The 16,455-nt window shown below is 38.0% G+C and overlaps 8 protein-coding genes and 7 long non-coding RNA genes across 15 annotated transcripts, besides 1 other annotated feature; 7 read left to right on the top strand and 8 right to left on the bottom strand.

Annotated features, from left to right (window-relative positions):
* Window positions 1-14: 14 nt before the first annotated feature.
* wdr70 (WD repeat-containing protein) lies at window positions 15-6,436 on the top strand. The gene is made up of 2 exons (NM_001018871.3): window positions 15-422; window positions 479-6,436. The coding sequence occupies exons 1-2, from the start codon at window positions 153-155 to the stop codon at window positions 1,937-1,939; spliced, it is 1,731 nt and encodes a 576-aa protein (NP_593438.1). The 5' UTR covers window positions 15-152; the 3' UTR covers window positions 1,940-6,436.
* lys2 (homoaconitate hydratase Lys2) lies at window positions 2,003-4,319 on the bottom strand. Its single transcript, NM_001018870.3, has one exon. The coding sequence runs from the start codon at window positions 4,296-4,298 to the stop codon at window positions 2,226-2,228; it is 2,073 nt and encodes a 690-aa protein (NP_593437.2). The 5' UTR covers window positions 4,299-4,319; the 3' UTR covers window positions 2,003-2,225.
* Window positions 4,460-6,280, bottom strand: tit1 (tRNA isopentenyltransferase). Its single transcript, NM_001018869.3, has one exon. It carries the CDS (start codon window positions 6,172-6,174, stop codon window positions 4,870-4,872), a length of 1,305 nt encoding a protein of 434 aa, NP_593436.1. The 5' UTR covers window positions 6,175-6,280; the 3' UTR covers window positions 4,460-4,869.
* An 8-nt stretch (window positions 6,437-6,444) lies between the features above and the next one.
* Window positions 6,445-7,924, top strand: tif222 (translation initiation factor eIF2B beta subunit). The gene is made up of 3 exons (NM_001018868.3): window positions 6,445-6,679; window positions 6,732-7,122; window positions 7,169-7,924. The coding sequence occupies exons 1-3, from the start codon at window positions 6,466-6,468 to the stop codon at window positions 7,743-7,745; spliced, it is 1,182 nt and encodes a 393-aa protein (NP_593435.1). The 5' UTR covers window positions 6,445-6,465; the 3' UTR covers window positions 7,746-7,924.
* On the bottom strand, window positions 6,809-7,140 carry SPOM_SPNCRNA.2750. Its single transcript, NR_192118.1, has one exon. It is a non-coding gene; the product is annotated as a non-coding RNA (long non-coding RNA).
* gta2 (glutamyl-tRNA amidotransferase beta subunit Gta2) lies at window positions 7,857-9,783 on the bottom strand. The gene is made up of 3 exons (NM_001018867.3): window positions 9,611-9,783; window positions 9,308-9,544; window positions 7,857-9,237 (listed from the first exon to the last, which is right to left on the bottom strand). Exons 1-3 carry the CDS (start codon window positions 9,764-9,766, stop codon window positions 8,050-8,052), a joined length of 1,581 nt encoding a protein of 526 aa, NP_593434.1. The 5' UTR covers window positions 9,767-9,783; the 3' UTR covers window positions 7,857-8,049.
* On the top strand, window positions 8,022-10,048 carry SPOM_SPNCRNA.2749. Its single transcript, NR_192117.1, has one exon. It is a non-coding gene; the product is annotated as a non-coding RNA (long non-coding RNA).
* Window positions 10,049-10,156: 108 nt separating this feature from the next.
* On the top strand, window positions 10,157-12,166 carry SPOM_SPAC343.20 (uncharacterized protein; the record flags this gene model as incomplete). The annotated part of the gene is made up of 1 exon (NM_001018866.2): window positions 10,157-12,166. The coding sequence occupies one exon, from the start codon at window positions 10,157-10,159 to the stop codon at window positions 10,496-10,498; it is 342 nt and encodes a 113-aa protein (NP_593433.1). The 3' UTR covers window positions 10,499-12,166.
* SPOM_SPNCRNA.2748 lies at window positions 10,197-10,434 on the bottom strand. Its single transcript, NR_192116.1, has one exon. It is a non-coding gene; the product is annotated as a non-coding RNA (long non-coding RNA).
* rds1 lies at window positions 10,455-12,382 on the bottom strand. Its single transcript, NM_001018865.3, has one exon. The coding sequence runs from the start codon at window positions 12,048-12,050 to the stop codon at window positions 10,842-10,844; it is 1,209 nt and encodes a 402-aa protein (NP_593432.1). The 5' UTR covers window positions 12,051-12,382; the 3' UTR covers window positions 10,455-10,841.
* A 3-nt stretch (window positions 12,383-12,385) lies between these two features.
* SPOM_SPAC343.21 (uncharacterized protein) lies at window positions 12,386-13,334 on the bottom strand (the record flags this gene model as incomplete). The annotated part of the gene is made up of 1 exon (NM_001356023.2): window positions 12,386-13,334. One exon carries the CDS (start codon window positions 13,332-13,334, stop codon window positions 12,858-12,860), a length of 477 nt encoding a protein of 158 aa, NP_001343101.1. The 3' UTR covers window positions 12,386-12,857.
* A 105-nt stretch (window positions 13,335-13,439) lies between these two features.
* SPOM_SPNCRNA.2747 lies at window positions 13,440-13,710 on the top strand. Its single transcript, NR_192115.1, has one exon. It is a non-coding gene; the product is annotated as a non-coding RNA (long non-coding RNA).
* Window positions 13,711-13,854: 144 nt separating this feature from the next.
* On the top strand, window positions 13,855-15,256 carry SPOM_SPNCRNA.2746. The gene has a single exon (NR_192114.1). It is a non-coding gene; the product is annotated as a non-coding RNA (long non-coding RNA).
* A 441-nt stretch (window positions 15,257-15,697) lies between these two features.
* SPOM_SPNCRNA.753 lies at window positions 15,698-16,426 on the top strand. Its single transcript, NR_151126.1, has one exon. It is a non-coding gene; the product is annotated as a non-coding RNA (long non-coding RNA).
* On the bottom strand, window positions 15,789-16,187 carry SPOM_SPNCRNA.2745. The gene has a single exon (NR_192113.1). It is a non-coding gene; the product is annotated as a non-coding RNA (long non-coding RNA).
* Window positions 16,292-16,455: part of an LONG TERMINAL REPEAT that runs on past the window's edge.

Raw genomic sequence — 16,455 nt, 5'->3', positions numbered from 1 at the left:
ACAACTCAGTAATTGAAACTTCTCACCCTGCACTTTTCGTTACAAAATATTTTGAACAACTTGTTGTCAGTTAGTTAAATGGCTATTTGAAAAAAATAATAGGGAAACAATATATCAGCCTCTAAAATTTTACAATATCCAGATTTTCGTAAATGGATGGCACAAATAATACAATTCCCTTACAGTTTGGCAAGCAAGCACAAACATACGATATAAATGCGTTAATTGCAAGATTCATAAGACCGAAAGAAAGCTTTTTGATAAACAGTGTAGAAAAAGAATCCGAATCAAAACTCAACTCAAAGAGTACTACTTTACAATCCTCAGACTCTGAGGATTGGGATAGCGAAGAGAATGAGGACGACATTACGGACGTTGGCGTACCAGGTTCGCATGAAATTATGTTTCCGGGACATTCTAAGGTAAGTTGATTTTGTAGTTTTCTGCTTTTACTACATTTTTACTAATTTTTGGTAAGATTGTTACCACTACTACGTTTGACAAAAATGGGTCACGTTTTTACACCGGATCTTTGGACAACACAATCCATTGTTGGGACTTAAATGGCTTGTCTGCTACTAATCCTCATCCTTTCAAAATTATCGATCCTACAGACACAAATGCTGACAATGTTGGTCGTTATCCAGTGAGCAAATTAAGTTGCTCTACTAAAAACCAAATCCTTGCATTGTATACCCATTCTCAGCCGATTTTATATGACCGTGATGGCTCGTTGATTGTACGGTTTAGTAAGGGAGATCAATATATCCGTAACATGTACAATACAAAAGGACATATAGCTGAAATTACTGATGGCTGCTGGCAGCCTGATAGCTCTCAAATATTTTTAACTACTGGGTATGATAGTACTGCGCGTATTTGGGATGTTAATCGCACAAAATCGCAATTGGAAGTTTTCGTCCATGTACCAGAAGGTTCTCACACCGGACTGTCTCGTATACCAGTTACAAGTTGTGCTTGGAATCCAGCAAAACCCGATAATTTTGCAACTGCTGTACTGGATGGATCCATACAATTTTGGCAAAAGGGTTCTCGTACTAAACGACCTGTTATGAAAATTAAGGATGCACATTTACCACAACAAGGTATTTCCTGTCTTAGTTTTTCACAGGACGGAAATTATTTGTTAAGTAGAGGAGAAGACAATGCCCTTCGTGTTTGGGACTTGCGAAATTCTAATAAATGTGTGAATGAGCGTATAGACATTTTAACTCCTAAAGCTGGAGGCAACGCAATATTTTCTCCTACCCAAAAGCTTATACTTGCTGGTTCTACAGCTGTCAATAGCATGAAAGCACCTTTATTCGTTTTAGACGCAATGACATTAGATACGAAAGCTACGTTATTCTTCGATTCCAAGTCGACGGTTACTGCTTCCGTTTCAGCTGTCTCTTGGAACGAAAAAATAAATCAGGTTTCTTTGGGGTCGGCTGATGGCAACGCATATGTTCTCTTTTCGCCTAATGAGTCCATACGAGGAGTTAAGGATGCAGCAATGCGCCCTCCTAAGTCGAAGCATATTGATGACGACTTATCTAGCACTGTGCATATAAACTCATTGAGTGGATCCGCTGGAACTTCTGATTTTGGGCTTGTAGAGGAAACGACTGAATCCGCATCAGCTTATTTTTTGGAAGCACGGCGTCGGCGCAATGCAGTACGCAAAGATCCTAAGCTTTCTCGGCAGCCTCAAGTTGGTCGCTTGCTAGAAGAAAACTCTGTCGATGACATTCCTTTGGCAACCATGCTTAATGAAGATCCTCGTGAGGCCCTTCTCAAATATGCTGACGTTGCAAAATCAAATCCTATGTTCACGAAAATGTACTCGGAAACTCAGCCAACTCCCATTTATCAAGGTGTTACAGAAGGAGATATTAGTTCTGAAGAAGGAAACCCTTCAAAAAAGCAAAAAAGATGAAAACTAAAGTTGAAAAAAATGAAAATCAACGTTCGAAAAGAATGTCAACATATTTAATGTGGGAAGATAGATTGATGGACTTATTAATATTTAGCGATGTTATTCAGCTTTACATAATGACAAAAAAGTTTAAGCTCTCGTATGCTTAAGTTATTGACGATTATTATTTTAGTTAAATTTTTTTCTTAAACAAGACAACTAAAAAGATTAGAAGGTATAATTATAAGGGGATCAGCAGTAATTGATTACAGATTCGCAAATTCGTTCGTAAAATCAAGCAAATAAACTAATTGGATTTGGAAATTTCATGCTTGACCCAACCCTCCAATCCGCCACGAACAAATAGACTTTGAACGGAATTGCCAAGTTCACCAATCTTCCAAGACATTTCTTTATTATCAGAAGTGGTTACAGTCACAGTACTCTTACGAACATCCCATTTCAAGTGCCAACCGGTGCGGCGTGTAAGTTCCTTGGACTCATTAGCAAATGCAGTACGAAGCTTCTGTACAAGATCTGGCAATTGAATAGCAAGTAAGGCATTGTTAATAGAGTTACGCTTGAATATATCACTGAAAGAACCACCAACAACTAGAGGGATACCACGAGAAAGGATAGCTGTAGCAGCTTGTTCACGGCTGCTGCCGGTACCAAAGTTAAAACCGCTGACAAGGATATCGTCTTTCTTAGTCTTTTTGCCAAATTCAGAATCGTAGTTTTCCATGCAAACTTTCGCCATTTCTTCCTTGGTAATGTCATCACGGTAAGTATAACGACCAGGATAAATACCATCAGTGTTTAAATTGTCAGCATCGCAAAAGACAATTTCACCAGCGACAATTGAAGGAAACCCGTCAATAATGGCGGTTTCAGAATCAACAGCCTCAGTAGAGCTCTTGGAAGCAGTTTGCTTGTTTACCTTGTCGGTGATATCGACCGCAGAGACCAAGGAAACGGCATTCTTGAAGCCTTCAGGAGCAACAATTTTTCCGGCAATAGCTGAAGCAGCAACAACAGCGGGAGATGCCAAGTAAGCCAAAGCCTCTCGACTACCCATACGTCCTTTAAAGTTACGATTTGTAGCACTAATCCCGACCTCGCCATCCTTAAGTAACCCAGTACCCAAGCCAATGCATGGACCGCAACCAGCGGGAAGTGTACGAGCACCACTATCAATGAGAGTTTGCCAGTCACCATTTTTTTGAGCAGCAGCCTCGACTTCACTGGAAGCAGCACCAACATAAAATTCTACACCATCGGCAACCTTTTTACCTTTAACGGTCTCAGCAGCATCATGAATATCGGAAAGTCGACCATTTGTACAAGAAACTAAATATGCTTTCTTAATGAGGATGTCCTTCTTTTCAAGAGTAGCAGCAGAATTGTAAACCTTTACAGAATTAGGGCCTGACACGGCAGGGGACAGAGTACTCAAGTCTAAAATAAGGTGCTTAGCATAGAATGCGCCTTCATCGGCTAATATAGGACTAGCCTTTATGGCATCAAGAGTCTCACGATTTACTCTGGGATGGTTGGGCCCCAAAAATTTAAGCCTGTCCTCATACCAGGCTAAGAGTTTTTCGTCGGTAGGAAACAATCCAGAAAGGGCACCCCATTCGGTAGTCATATTAGCAATGGTTAAACGGGATTCAATGCTCAAAGAATTTAAACCTTCTCCGTAAAATTCAATAGCATGGTTCAAAACTTCATCATGATTAAAAGCACCACAGAGGGAAACAATAATGTCCTTTCCCGACAAACCCTTTGGCAATTGACCTACAAGATTAACGCGAGCAATTGGAGGAATCTGCCACCAGGTTTGCCCTGTAGCCCATATAGCTGCAGCATCAGTACGAACGATGGGAGTACCCAAGCATCCAACACCACCATATGTATTTGAATGAGAATCACTAGCAACAGCCATACTACCAGGCATGGCATAGCCCTGCTCTACCATAATCTGATGACCGATACCTCTACCAGCAGGATAAAAGTCAATTCCTTGTCCTTTAGCGAAAGACTCGATGTTTTTATACTTGCGCAAGTTTGCCTCGCTTTTGTTTTGAACATCATGATCTAAGGTACATACGATTTGGCGATTATCAAATACCTTTTTCGCTCCAATGCCCATGAATTTCAATGCGACAGGCCATGAATTGTCATGAGACATACAATGCTTGGGCTTAATGGTTACATAATCTCCAGAACGTACATATTTATTTTCTGGAATATTTTGTGCAAATTTTTGTACAATTTTTTCAGTGATGGTCTGGGGGGGCTTATTAAAACTAGCAAACCCACGAGTTAACCCACAAATACCTTTAAACTGGATATCTGCGCTTCTGACCAGGCACCGCATTCCGGATGAAAAGCTTGGGTTGGTTTGTGAAATTTCGCATTTACCGACTTTTGAAAAAGCTTGGTAAGGGTGGTGCATCTCACCACTGTCCATTAAGACTGATTTTATATCGATATGACGTTGCGTTATTACGCCTTAAACCCTTTTTAACATGGTATTTGTCGACCGGCACTAAAATGCTGCGTAATGCTTCACTAATCGATCTTGGTATGTACAATCCTAAACGTAGCTTAATTCTAGTGTTAAATTGTTTATAACTTAGTCACAGAGAAACTGAAAATTCACGAGCATTACCCTTGTAGTATTAATCTAAAGAAGTAAAATCTTTGCTATGGAATCCTCTGTCGTCTCTCCATTCTTGAAGGTTTCAAGCATGATTATTCAGACTAGTTCGTAGCATGCGTATATAATAATAAATTTCACTATTAGCTTACAAGTTAACGCTCTAAATCTGGATAAATAAACACTGTGCATCCATCTTGAATACTTCAATAATGACCATTCTCCATAGCTTTTTATGACTTATATTATGAACATGACCAAAAATATAATAATAAATACAATATGGACTTCATTTTAAAATTCCAATGTTTTTTAAACGAATTTGACGCTCAGCTCTTTCTTTTTTACGTCGCACCGTGGTTTTATGCTTCCTACTTTTAATATGGACATTGAACGCATCTTCTCCTATTACAGTGAATGGATCACCCCGCTTGTCTAAACATTCCTCGCAAACGAACTTCTTTTTCTGAGATTGGCGACCGTTCATTATGGAGAGATAATCTCTGGCTTTTTCGAAAGCGTGCTGATCATCAGCAGATGGAGCAATGGCATCGCCATTATAAAAAAAATATTGAAATACTCTACAAGCCTTTTCAACTTGCTCTTCCCAATTGTTCAAGTCCGTAGTGTTTGTGGTGGAAAATAGAATTGAAGAAGGGGATAAATCTTGTTGAGCCAAACACATCGGGAGGAATCGACTTTGGATCCATTTCTTCTGAGATTTTGCATACTGTCTAGTAGAAACCTTCATTCGTTCTAAACAATCATTAAAGACTATATCCGAAGGCGCTTCAAACCATGGCATGAATTCTTTAAATCCAATACATTGCCAAATCCCACGGGTGAAATCAGGAGAAAATTTTTCACTTTCAGCAAGACTCTTCATGCTTTTTATTTCATCAACCAATCCATGGCTTAGCATTTTGTCAACACGTTTATCAAGTCGCGGCATTAAGACTAAAGAATCTGCGAACGCCCAAAATATTAGAGATTTGTATCGAAGTTTAGAGCCACTTGACTTCATTTTTTGCTCAGAATAAATTTCAGATGGCGGTCGACCGGTGTGAAAATATATCTCTAGGCTTCTTCGAATTTTACGAGTATCCCGAGGATGCCATTGCTCAGCCATCACGGGATCTATCTTTTTTAAATACGAAAGCATAGCAGATGGATCATCATCCAAGATATGAGAGTCCGGATGGGGTGGCTTACTAGGTGATGAATCGTTCGTCAATTTATCAATAGCCGACAAAGTAGTATCTTCAAACAAAAGGGACTGCAAATAATAATGAGTCCCTCCAACCACAATAGGTATCTTTCCTTGACTGTGAATCTCGTCAATTACGCGGGAGGCATCTCGTTCAAACTCGGGAACACTGTATTCTTTGTCAAAGTTCAAGAAGGACATCAAGCGATGATGAACATTCTCTTGCTCTTCCACAGTAATTTTATTGGTTATAGTATCAAATCCCCGATAAATTTGCATCGAGTCAGCATTAATGACTTGGCTTCCAAACCGTTTCGCCAGCTGAACTGCTAAATCCGACTTACCAGCTCCTGTAGTACCGATGACAACGCAAAGGGGCTTTAACATTTTATAAGATATAGATTTTTACCTTATCTTCAATAGATTACACACCGAATCAAGCTTAGACTAACAAATCCATTTCCCAAATTTTCCCAAGCAAGCCTGGCTCTTTACCAACTGATTTTACCTTACATTTTGTTTTGGTTCACTATCCCCGTTCCTTTATTGCGGCGTCAACTTCGGTATATGCTTTAACGATGTTTTAATTACTGTAAACAAGTTATTACATTTTTACAGCGTTCGTATTTGTTCGTTATTAACATGTAAACACTACTTGTCGTTTCCCATCGCCTGAAAATGTCAACTATTAATGTTGAACATACCTATCCGGCTGTAAGTAGCTTGATAGCAGACTTAAAGTCAAGAAAGGTACAAGGCCCCTTTGCAGTTGCCGTTGAAACGGCGCTGGTAATGAGACAAGTGATTTCTCAAACTCGCTGGTCAACAGTTGATCAATTAATTGATACAGTCCGTGCTGTTGGATCTACTCTTGTCAAGGCTCAACCTACTGGTATGTATTTTGAATCATATTCTTTTATTGTGTTACATGCTAAACCGTGAAGAATTTTCTTGTGGAAATATTATTAGAAGAATTTTACGCTTAATCCGCGAAGAATATCAAGAATTATTAAAGACTGCTGATGAAAATGAGAAGTTAATCGTTTCTTCATCGAACTCTTCTAGCCCTTCTCAAAAAAGAGACATTCCCTCTAACGAAAAATTGGTTCAAAGTCACGAACCTGTTTCAGTTCAGATGTACTCTTCTATGCTTAATTTATTAGGTCGTCCTACTCTTGAGTCTCCCACACATAGTAAAACCGTCGGTGACAGTAGGGTCACCGGTGGCATGGATATGCGCGCTGTGATCATATCTGGCATCCAAGATGTAATCGATGAGTTGGACAAGATTAATACTGATATTGAAGTTCAATCAATGGACCATTTGCATTCAAAGTATGGTGTCATGCTAAACATCTTATCAGTTAGCTAACCTTTTTAGTGAAATTATTTTAACTCAGGGTTGCTCAAAAACTGTTGAAGCTTTTCTCCGTTTTGCCGCAAAGAAACGCAAATTTTCAGTGATTGTTGCAGAAGGATTTCCCAATAACCAAAAAGGTTCTCATGCCATGGCAAAGCGATTAGCTCAGGCTGGTATTGATACAACTGTTATATCTGATGCTACGATTTTTGCAATCATGTCACGCGTGAATAAAGTTATACTTGGTACGCATGCAATCTTGGGTAACGGAGGATTGGTAACCTATAGTGGAGCCCAATTAGTTGCTCAGGCTGCCAGGCACCATGCTACTCCCGTAGTGGTGTGTTCGGGTATTTATAAGCTTAGCCCTGTTTACCCTTATGACTTAGAATCCATTATCCAACTGTCTTCACCTGATAAAATTATGTCCTTTAATGAAGGTGATCTAATAAGCCGCGCTGAAATTTTAAACCCTTACTATGATTACATCCCACCAGACCTAGTAGATCTGTTTATTACCAATTTGGGTGGCTATCCTCCTTCCTACCTTTATCGTATTATGAATGATACTTATGATGCAAGCGATACAATTCTTTAAAGAGTTTGCATTCTATTTTCTCTTGGAAAATTGATTACCTATTAAATCAAGTTTATCAAATTTCTTTACACGTGTTTAGGTAAATATTAAAATTTTGGAATAAATAACATGGGTTACATTAGATTGAATTTTTTTAACTGTGGGTTTCTGTTGCAAGTAATACAGGCAATTAACTCAGCAAAATAAAACTTTGAAATTAAAGTAAATGGACTATGAATTTTAACGAGTTTCCTTTCATTGTCTAATGATTTGAAATATGCAGTAATTAAAAAAACTAGGGCCACTAATATACAAACCAATTTGATTACTTTTCCCTTCGTAAACTGCTTTGCACTTCCATCTCAATGTCTTTGGGACTTGCTTGTCCTCGAAGCTCTCTCATCGTAAGGCCAACAAACCACTTTATAAGGGAAGTTTTACCATTTTTCAACTCTTCAAATTGTTTTGAATGTTTACTAAGAACACTTTCTACACAAGCTTTTATTTTCTCGGAATCGCCAATGGTACCAAAATTTTTTTCTTGGATGAGAGTAGATATAGGTTTCGATGAAGGTGATTTTATCAATGAACGAAGGAAGAGTTTAGCAGATGCAGCTGTAAGTTTCTTCTTGGAAACAAGAAGTACAATGTCAGCCAATTGCAAAGGAGGAACGATATTGATGTTAGGGGAAGGGTCAATTTCACGAACTTTTCCTACTAGTTCCACAGTGATCCAGTATGGAAGGGTACGTAAAGCATCCTCTTTCAAAGATTGATTTACATGGCTTATAGAATCGATATGGTGGTACGCATTTCTGTAGTAGTGATAGTATTCCTTCACACTTAATAATGTACGGGCCTCTTTATGACTAATGGCATGAGAACCCGTTGTAAGCTTTTGGAAAAGTTCGTCAGGCAGAGCAGGTAATGATTTTAAGACAGAATTCACATAACTCCGAGAAAGTATGATTGGGGGGATATCGGTTTCAGGAAGAAATAGATAATCGTCGGAGGTTGTCTTATTACGAAGAGGAAATGTTTTACCAGTGATATCGTCGAATCCCCTCGTTTCTGAGGGCCAAGAAACACCCATATTTGCCAAAGAGACTTGTCGGTCCACTTCATGGCGAATTGAATTTACTACATTTCGTACATTTGACAAATTTTTTAATTCAACACGAGCCAACTGAGTACCTAATTGGGGGAAATGGGATATGGATTTCTCTACTGATATCACTCCGTTGTTTTTAAAATGAAGTTCATTTAGATTTTCTGAAGAGATGACTGGCGCGATTGAGACATTAACATCACATCTCATCCCTCCATTTTCCATCAACGCCTCAGATATTCCAGCGAAGCGAACGATGGATTGCAATTTAAACAAGAATGCAGAAACAGTATTGACATCATGAAAGCAAGGTTTAGTGACGATTTCCAATAACGGAGTTCCTGCTCGATTATAATCCAGTAAGATTCGCGATGGATTTTTAGCAGACGTCGATTTTGCAGTATCCTAAATATAAGTTTGTTAAAATACTTTTCAAATCCAGTATATGGAAAGTTGTTTTGACAATGTTTCTTACCTGTTCTAGTTGAATATGTTGTATGGGGATTTGAGTATCTGGAACATTGTCCAAACCAGCCGACAATGGTATAAATCCATTTCTTCCTATAGGAATTTCTTTCTGCGTAATCTGATATCCCGCAGGTAAGTCTGGATAAAAGTAATGCTTTCTGTCGAATTTGCAAACATTCGCTACCTCACAATTCAGTGCCAATGCTCCTTTCACTGCAAACTTTAACGCTTCAGGATTCAAAATCTATAAAAAAATAAAAAGTTAATAAGCTGTGATAATTGAAACGCATTCGATTCTAAAAAAACTCACCGGCATAGAGCCTGGTAGTGACACATCGAAATACGCAACACAAGTATTAGGCTGTGCAAGAGGGTTAACCTTTGCTGGAGAAAACAGCTTTTTCACTGTTGCAAGTTGTAAATGTATTTCCAATCCAATGGAAGCGGCCCATCTTCCAAAAGACATTCTAAATAGCTTCCATTGAAGTGTAGGATATCAGTATTTGGCTAGTATCCGTCGCGGTAGTCGAGCTCCTCGATAGTAACATATAACGAAAAGCTATAACGATAATATTCACTTACGAAATTCTTTGTTTAGACGGTATTTTTATTTACATCGAAAAAGTGATGTACTAATGTAATATTATTTATTGACTGTATATATATGCTCATTAGAAAAGGAAACTTTGATGCAAAAGCTGTGGACGTGGTAGTGAGACCATTTTAAGATACTTTAACGTTTTTCAACTTTCACTGTATTGAAAATTGAAACGAGCAAATTGGAATTTTTACAAAAACATTCCAATCACAACCGTCTCTTATATTTTTTTTTAAATTACATGCAATTGATTCAAACATGAAAGTTACAATGCTCCCTTTGCAATTGAATGACGAAATCAACTCTGCGAGTTTTGGACCAGCCTCCTCATCAACCAGCCACTCCTCCACCATCTTTTGCGTACACCATCGCGTCAGATATATATATGTACCAAGACACTGCTTACTCCGTTCATTGACTTACGCTACAACAAATTTTACCAAGTTTTCGAAATTTGTTTACTACTTAGCTATTACTTTACATACTTCACTTCTTACTAAGCTCATTTACTGCCACGCCGACTTATACGCACTACAATCAATCAAATACAAAAGACTACGAATAAATAATGGAATGTTGGATTCACCGAAAAGAGAATAAATATTAAAAGGAGGAATTCCCCCTTTATGTTTAAAGGTTTCCTAGTAGCCGACGGCTTCCAGGGGTTTAAAAGTCATAAAAAAATCATAAGACTGTTGGTCAAAGCTGGATTAGACGTACCAAACTTTTTGTATGTTGGTCACATATCCAAACCAAAAGAAGACAGGCCAATAGATAGAATCGTGAACGAGTATGATTTTTGATGAAATAAATCCATGGTAAGGCGAGTCTAATTATTAAGGCTCCAACCTAGCCACATATACAAACGAGCTCAATCAACTGAGTCAATCATCTACATGATGTGTACATGTGCAACTAAGGGAGTTTGCCTTGATAGAGACGCTTATCCGGACTCGTAAACAAGAGGACCAGCAACAACGTGCTCGTTGATGGCAGTGATGTTGAAGGGAGTGACGGGGATAGCTTCGTCAACGAGAACCAAGAAGTTGGTACCGTTAATGACTTGCTGGGTAGAGTCGTTGTAAAGGTGAGAGCTGGGTTGGTAGGTAACACCGCTGTTGTTGCCGGTGATGTTTAAGGGAGCGTAAGTAACGTTCAATTGGGAAATCCAAGCAGCATAACGAGGAGTTCCGGCAGAGGTGGAAGTGATGTAGGAGCTGTTAGGACCGACAGCCATACCGGGAGCATCCCAAGCCAATTCGACGCTTTGTCCGGGAAGAGAGAGAGGGAAGGTACGGTTGGTGGAGACAGCGGCGGGATACATGTAGGTACCGTTAGGGTACTGAGGGAAAGAGCCGTTGGTGAAATTAGTGTGAACAGGAGGGCTAACCAAATGTAAGGCAGGGAAGTTTTGCCAAACCAACTTTTCGTTTTCGGCAGGGCAGCCAACAATGAAAGGGGCAATCAAGGACCAAGCAAAGGATTGAGGAATGCCAGTTTCAAACCAGACGGGGTAAGGGAAGAGACCTTGTAATTGACGGAGAGACATTTGTTGACGAGCTTCAGTGGTGATGGATTGAAGCAAAAGAGCAGCTGCTGCGCGAGAGTCAAGGTGGGGAAGGAAACCATAGACACCGGATTCACTCCACTTAGTAAGGGTTTGAGCAAAGTCAATGAAGGAGCCCACAGTGTCAAAGTTGTACTGGTAAGAGCAAGCCTTGGGGGCGTTGGGGCCAAGCATGTTGGTGACAAGCTCGATGTGGCCGATTTCTTGTTGGGCCATGAAGCGAATCAAGTGACGGTACTCGGCGTCAATGCCGGCCTCGTCAAACTCGGCATCAGAGAATTTAGTGAGACCGTAGTTGAAGAGGTCGTACTCGATGTACTCGTGGTATAGAGCGAGAGACAAGGACTGGTAGTCAAAGTCACTGAAAGGGTGATAAGTAGGGCTGCTATCATTAGTATCGATGCCGCCAGCAGGAGTAAAGTTAGCAGGCATGATAGATTGATTAAAGGAACCAGTAGCAGTGTAGTTGTATTCGTAAGCGGCACCGCCAATACCAGCAAAGTTAACTGGATCGGCCTTAGCACCGATGATACCGCGCGCCAAGAGAGCGCCGGCCATTAAAGAAGCAGTAAGAGCTTGAACCATTGTATAGATTTATAGATATACAAAAAAAGAGGCGATAGTGTTTTATTAAGGTAAGGTAGAATCAACTAGGTTTTCCACACGCACCGACACGAAAAGAAATTAAAAATATAAAAAGAAGCGACGAACGAGGTCTTTTTCAAAATAGCAATCCAACCAAAAAAAACTACAACTAACAAACGTGGTAGTAGTAGTAGTATTAGGAGTAGAGTAGCAGGGAAGCACAGAGAGAGAGAGAGAGAGAGGTAGGCTTGATATTTCACAAGACAAGCTCGTTTATTTTTTCTTACTTACTTAAACAAGGGCAAAACAAAGTCACACAATTTGCGACGGCTAAAGTAAGGCTAGTGAATGCGATCTATATATACCACGAGAATAAAGACGGAAGTACCATGTCATAGGCTCAAGCTTGGAACGTATATCGGTCTCAGCTTGACGTGTGACTTGGTACTATATCATCGCTTCCAACCCTTACGTTTTCCCAAGCATAGGGATTTACAAGCCGAGAGCGCCATGCATGCGAAATTCGCACGATGATGTTGCGATGAAGAAAATGACGAGGAGCCAGAGTATTCGAGCAAAGAAAAATCAGTGGCATTCATCGCATGATGATTTTGACGAAAATAAAATCGAAAGAAATATGCCATGCGCACGCACGCACATTTATTTATCAAACCTCTGCATGTCGACGCGACGAAAAGTCTAGCTGGCCATCGCCGATGCCGATGTTAATAGAATGTCGCATCCATTTCATCATCGCACGTGAAGGAGCAAGGCGAAGAAAGCACCGTAAGAAAGATAGCGAGAAGCTCATCGTAAAGTGAAAGAAGGGAAAAAAGAATAGCGGGGCGTAAAAGAAGGATACGCCGATGCGTTTGATCTACGGTAAAAAAAAACGTGAAGCAAACGTGAGCCGAGTGGAGGAGGAGCATGGAGGGGGGAGGGGAGGGAAGGGAGCAAGTTAGAGGTAGAGTAGAGTAGAGTAGAGGAGCAGTACCCGGGACATGGGGAAGATTTGAGAGATAGAAAAAAGACAGAGGGAGCACCTTTTGAGTAAAAAGTTAAATGAGACTTTGAGGGAAAAGAATAGGAAAAAGATGCTGTGGACAAAAAAAAATTAAATAAAAGAAAAAGAGAAGGATGATTTTTAATGAAATAGAATGTAATGTAATACAAAAGTTTGGTAGGATAGTAATTGAAATGATTTAAAAAAAATTCAAAAAAAAAAAAAACCAAACCTCCGGAGAAAATAAAAAACAGTTTAGTTAGCACATTGTAGCTAACCATATCTATCTATTCGATTGGTGATTGATTCTATAATCGATTCAGTCAAACAATTAATTTACTTAAAGTATTTGATTTTTTGAATTAGTTGATAACTTGATTATTTGATTTGATTAGACTAGACTGTTTGATATTTTTTTTTTGAATTTTTGACTGAATCGACTTTATTAACTCATTCAAACTTTATTGATTTAATCGTTCTGTCGACCATTGATTGTTTGCATGATTGTATAAAGGCGCGGCCTTTTTCCCCGGCATAGCTAGTCTTATCGCAACCATCCATCGACTCGTCAATAAGCTTGACCATCTTTTCGTCAGACTTACGGAACGATCAAGCATTGCATTGTATTGCATTTGCGGGAAGTATGTTACAGCTGCCGTGTTTCGGGGCGGGGGCAGAAAAATTCAAATAAAAAATAATATAAAATAATAGAAAATAAATAAATAAATAAATTAATAAAAAAAAAATCCAATAAATTAGAATAAGTATATAGGAAATAAAACTTGAAAAAAAAGAAAAGAAAAATAAGCAAAAGCATAGAGAAAAAAAAAAGGCGTACTGTAATGAAACATAAAAATTCTAAAAGAAACTCCAATGTAATAAAATAAAATCAATTCAATAAATTTTAATAGATTTCCTTCTCATCCATTTCTTCCTCGTAACCCAAACACACCGTATTACTATGCCCTTCACTATTGCTCATCTCTGTTCACCTCTTATTCAACTCTTGCATATACTTAAACTTAACACCTTCTCGCCCTGCTTCTCCTTCTCCTTCTACCTCTCCTGAAAATTTTCATTCCTCTCTGGTTGGTCCCCTCTGCTGGGTTTCTCTTTGCCGTTTACCCTATTCCAGCTACAGGGAAGCTTTGCGCAAAGCGTTGGGAAGGTGAATCTTCTCGGCAAACTCGTTTTTTCTTGGTGGAAGTACCACCCTGTCCTTCACTGCATTACGTTATTGTGGTCTCGTTCTGGAAAAGTATAAATAGATATATATGTGCGGGAAGGAGAGACGTGGGGAGGGAAAACAAGGTAAAAAAAAAAGAAAAATATAATAATAATAATTAATAATAATAAATAAAATCTGTAAATTTTTTTATGATATTTTGTAACTAATTGAAGGAAAAAAAGAGGAATAGGAATAGGAATAAAGTGAACCTTCTAAAAAATTCCTTTTTTACTATCATCATCATCATCCTATTTTGTCTTGCCTTGAAGAAATGCCATCATGCTCTCGTACAGATTAATCAGATGAAGCCCAACATTAAGATATGATAGATAGTCAACTACCACACATAGCGTCATTATGAGCAAGTTTCAAAGAAATCGCCAACATACAGATCTACACATACAAAATAGCTTTTAGCACACCGATTTGACGAGTTCCCCCGACTCGATAGGTAATGTAAGAAAGGGGACATTCTTTTTAGTACCCATCAATTCAGTAGTCTTTGTTAACTTTTGGTTCTGGTGCATATTTTATTTTATTTTATTTAAAAAATTTAGAATTTATTTTTTAAATGCATCCCTTTTTTTTTTTTTTCTTGTATTTTTTACAAAGCCTTTTTTCCATAAATCTTCCTATATTATTTTGCCGCCGATTTCGCCTCGTTCAACTCTGTCTTACAAAGTCTGTGATTTCATAGATAAGAGAAATCATTGATTTTTAAACGGAATCACTTACGTAGAAATGCGTTGATCGACGATGAGAATTGGCAATGTGCAAGTAACTTGACATACAAAACGACGAATGGAATGGACGGATGTGTCACATTCATATGACCAAGAATCATGCATATGCATTCTTTTTCTTTATCAAAAAACCTTCGTAAGCAAGCTACATTTCGACGTAATCCTTGCCTTGCCTTACCTTGCCAATGAATTCACATGCAGTTTGATTTTGATGTAGAAATGCTTTCATAAAGAAATATTAAAGTGAAATGCCTTTATTTGCAAACGTAAATAGGTACTATTTGAAAATCAATGATTAAAAAAACAAAATAAAATAAAATAATAATGACAATAACAATATTCAACTTGATTTAATTTTATCTAAAAAAAAAAAAAATTCAACACTTCTTTTACTATTATCATGCCATCAAACCTCTGAGTACCAAATACTTATAGTATGGCATACCTTTCAACCCATTTTTTATGTCCCACAGCAGTAAACAACTTTCATTTATTATTCCTACGATTTTTGAATTTACGTTTTGTCTTTTGTACCATCAAGTCTGAAAATAGCAACCCTATAAAGTGTAAATCATGTAAACTTGCGTCAAAGTTTTAATAGTGAAAGAGGTTCTATTCCTCCTCATACGAATTGTTCTATTACCTTTTTTTTTCAAAAAAAATAAAATATAATAGAAATACTACCGTTAACAAACATCTTTTCATTCCATTCAAATTCTTTTCATAATATTACTTTTTAATTTAACCAAGCATTCATATTATTTTCAGTAGTCCGATTACACCTAAAATTATTTTTCTTTTCTCTTCAATTTTTTAAAAATTCATTCGTCTTCATTTCCATCCATCTATCATATTCTTTTTCCTGTTGCTAAACTATTTTAAATTAAACTCGACGTATTTCATCTGTTCTGCATAATTGATTCATCACTGGTTTCTTTGCTATTTTTCTTTTTCAGTGGGATTAGAGAACCGCTCTAGCGCATTGATTAACTTTTTAATAAATTGTTTTTGCAAAAAATTTCAATTAAACAATGATTCAACCCACTTGCTATCATCATTGACTAGCTCCTTCCTCTCATATACTTGCTTCCTTTTCATATACATTCTTCATCTTAAACAATTACCAGGTTTCCTTTTGGCATAAACCTACCCTACCCTACCCTTCTCCATTTTTTTAAACGCGTTTTTTTTTTGCAACCTTACCATTCATCCTTACTAACGATACATTTTCTTTTCATCCACCTTCATTCTCCTATAGAATCACTATTGTCAGCTACGCAGTTTGGTATCTGCTGTAACGATATTTACGTTAAACTGCGGTGAGTTTCTTTGTGACTTTAATATATATTATAACATACAGGTATTCTAAGTAGCAATTGAGTAAATATATTGTATTATGTAGGTTATATTGTTACCTATCATTAATATAGC

This window comes from Schizosaccharomyces pombe, assembly GCF_000002945.2.
Source record: "Schizosaccharomyces pombe strain 972h- genome assembly, chromosome: I".
In the NCBI taxonomy this organism is placed as follows: Eukaryota; Fungi; Ascomycota; class Schizosaccharomycetes; order Schizosaccharomycetales; family Schizosaccharomycetaceae; genus Schizosaccharomyces; species Schizosaccharomyces pombe.
The sequence above is the reverse complement of the archived record's forward strand: the minus strand, read 5'-3'. Positions and strand labels throughout refer to the sequence as shown.

Bases quoted from the DNA above. Each gene is read 5' to 3' on its own strand.
- wdr70 (NM_001018871.3), top strand. From the start codon at position 153: ATGGATGGCACAAATAATACAATTCCCTTACAGTTTGGCAAGCAAGCA. The intron at 423-478 runs GTAAGTTGATTT...ATTTTTGGTAAG, and splicing joins TGTTTCCGGGACATTCTAAG to ATTGTTACCACTACTACGTT.
- lys2 (NM_001018870.3), bottom strand. From the start codon at position 4,298: ATGCGGTGCCTGGTCAGAAGCGCAGATATCCAGTTTAAAGGTATTTGT.
- tit1 (NM_001018869.3), bottom strand. From the start codon at position 6,174: ATGTTAAAGCCCCTTTGCGTTGTCATCGGTACTACAGGAGCTGGTAAG.
- tif222 (NM_001018868.3), top strand. From the start codon at position 6,466: ATGTCAACTATTAATGTTGAACATACCTATCCGGCTGTAAGTAGCTTG. The intron at 6,680-6,731 runs GTATGTATTTTG...TAAACCGTGAAG, and splicing joins TGTCAAGGCTCAACCTACTG to AATTTTCTTGTGGAAATATT. The intron at 7,123-7,168 runs GTATGGTGTCAT...TAACCTTTTTAG, and splicing joins ATGGACCATTTGCATTCAAA to TGAAATTATTTTAACTCAGG.
- gta2 (NM_001018867.3), bottom strand. From the start codon at position 9,766: ATGTCTTTTGGAAGATGGGCCGCTTCCATTGGATTGGAAATACATTTA. The intron at 9,545-9,610 runs GTGAGTTTTTTT...ATTTTTTTATAG, and splicing joins CACTACCAGGCTCTATGCCG to ATTTTGAATCCTGAAGCGTT. The intron at 9,238-9,307 runs GTAAGAAACATT...ACTTATATTTAG, and splicing joins AACATATTCAACTAGAACAG to GATACTGCAAAATCGACGTC.
- rds1 (NM_001018865.3), bottom strand. From the start codon at position 12,050: ATGGTTCAAGCTCTTACTGCTTCTTTAATGGCCGGCGCTCTCTTGGCG.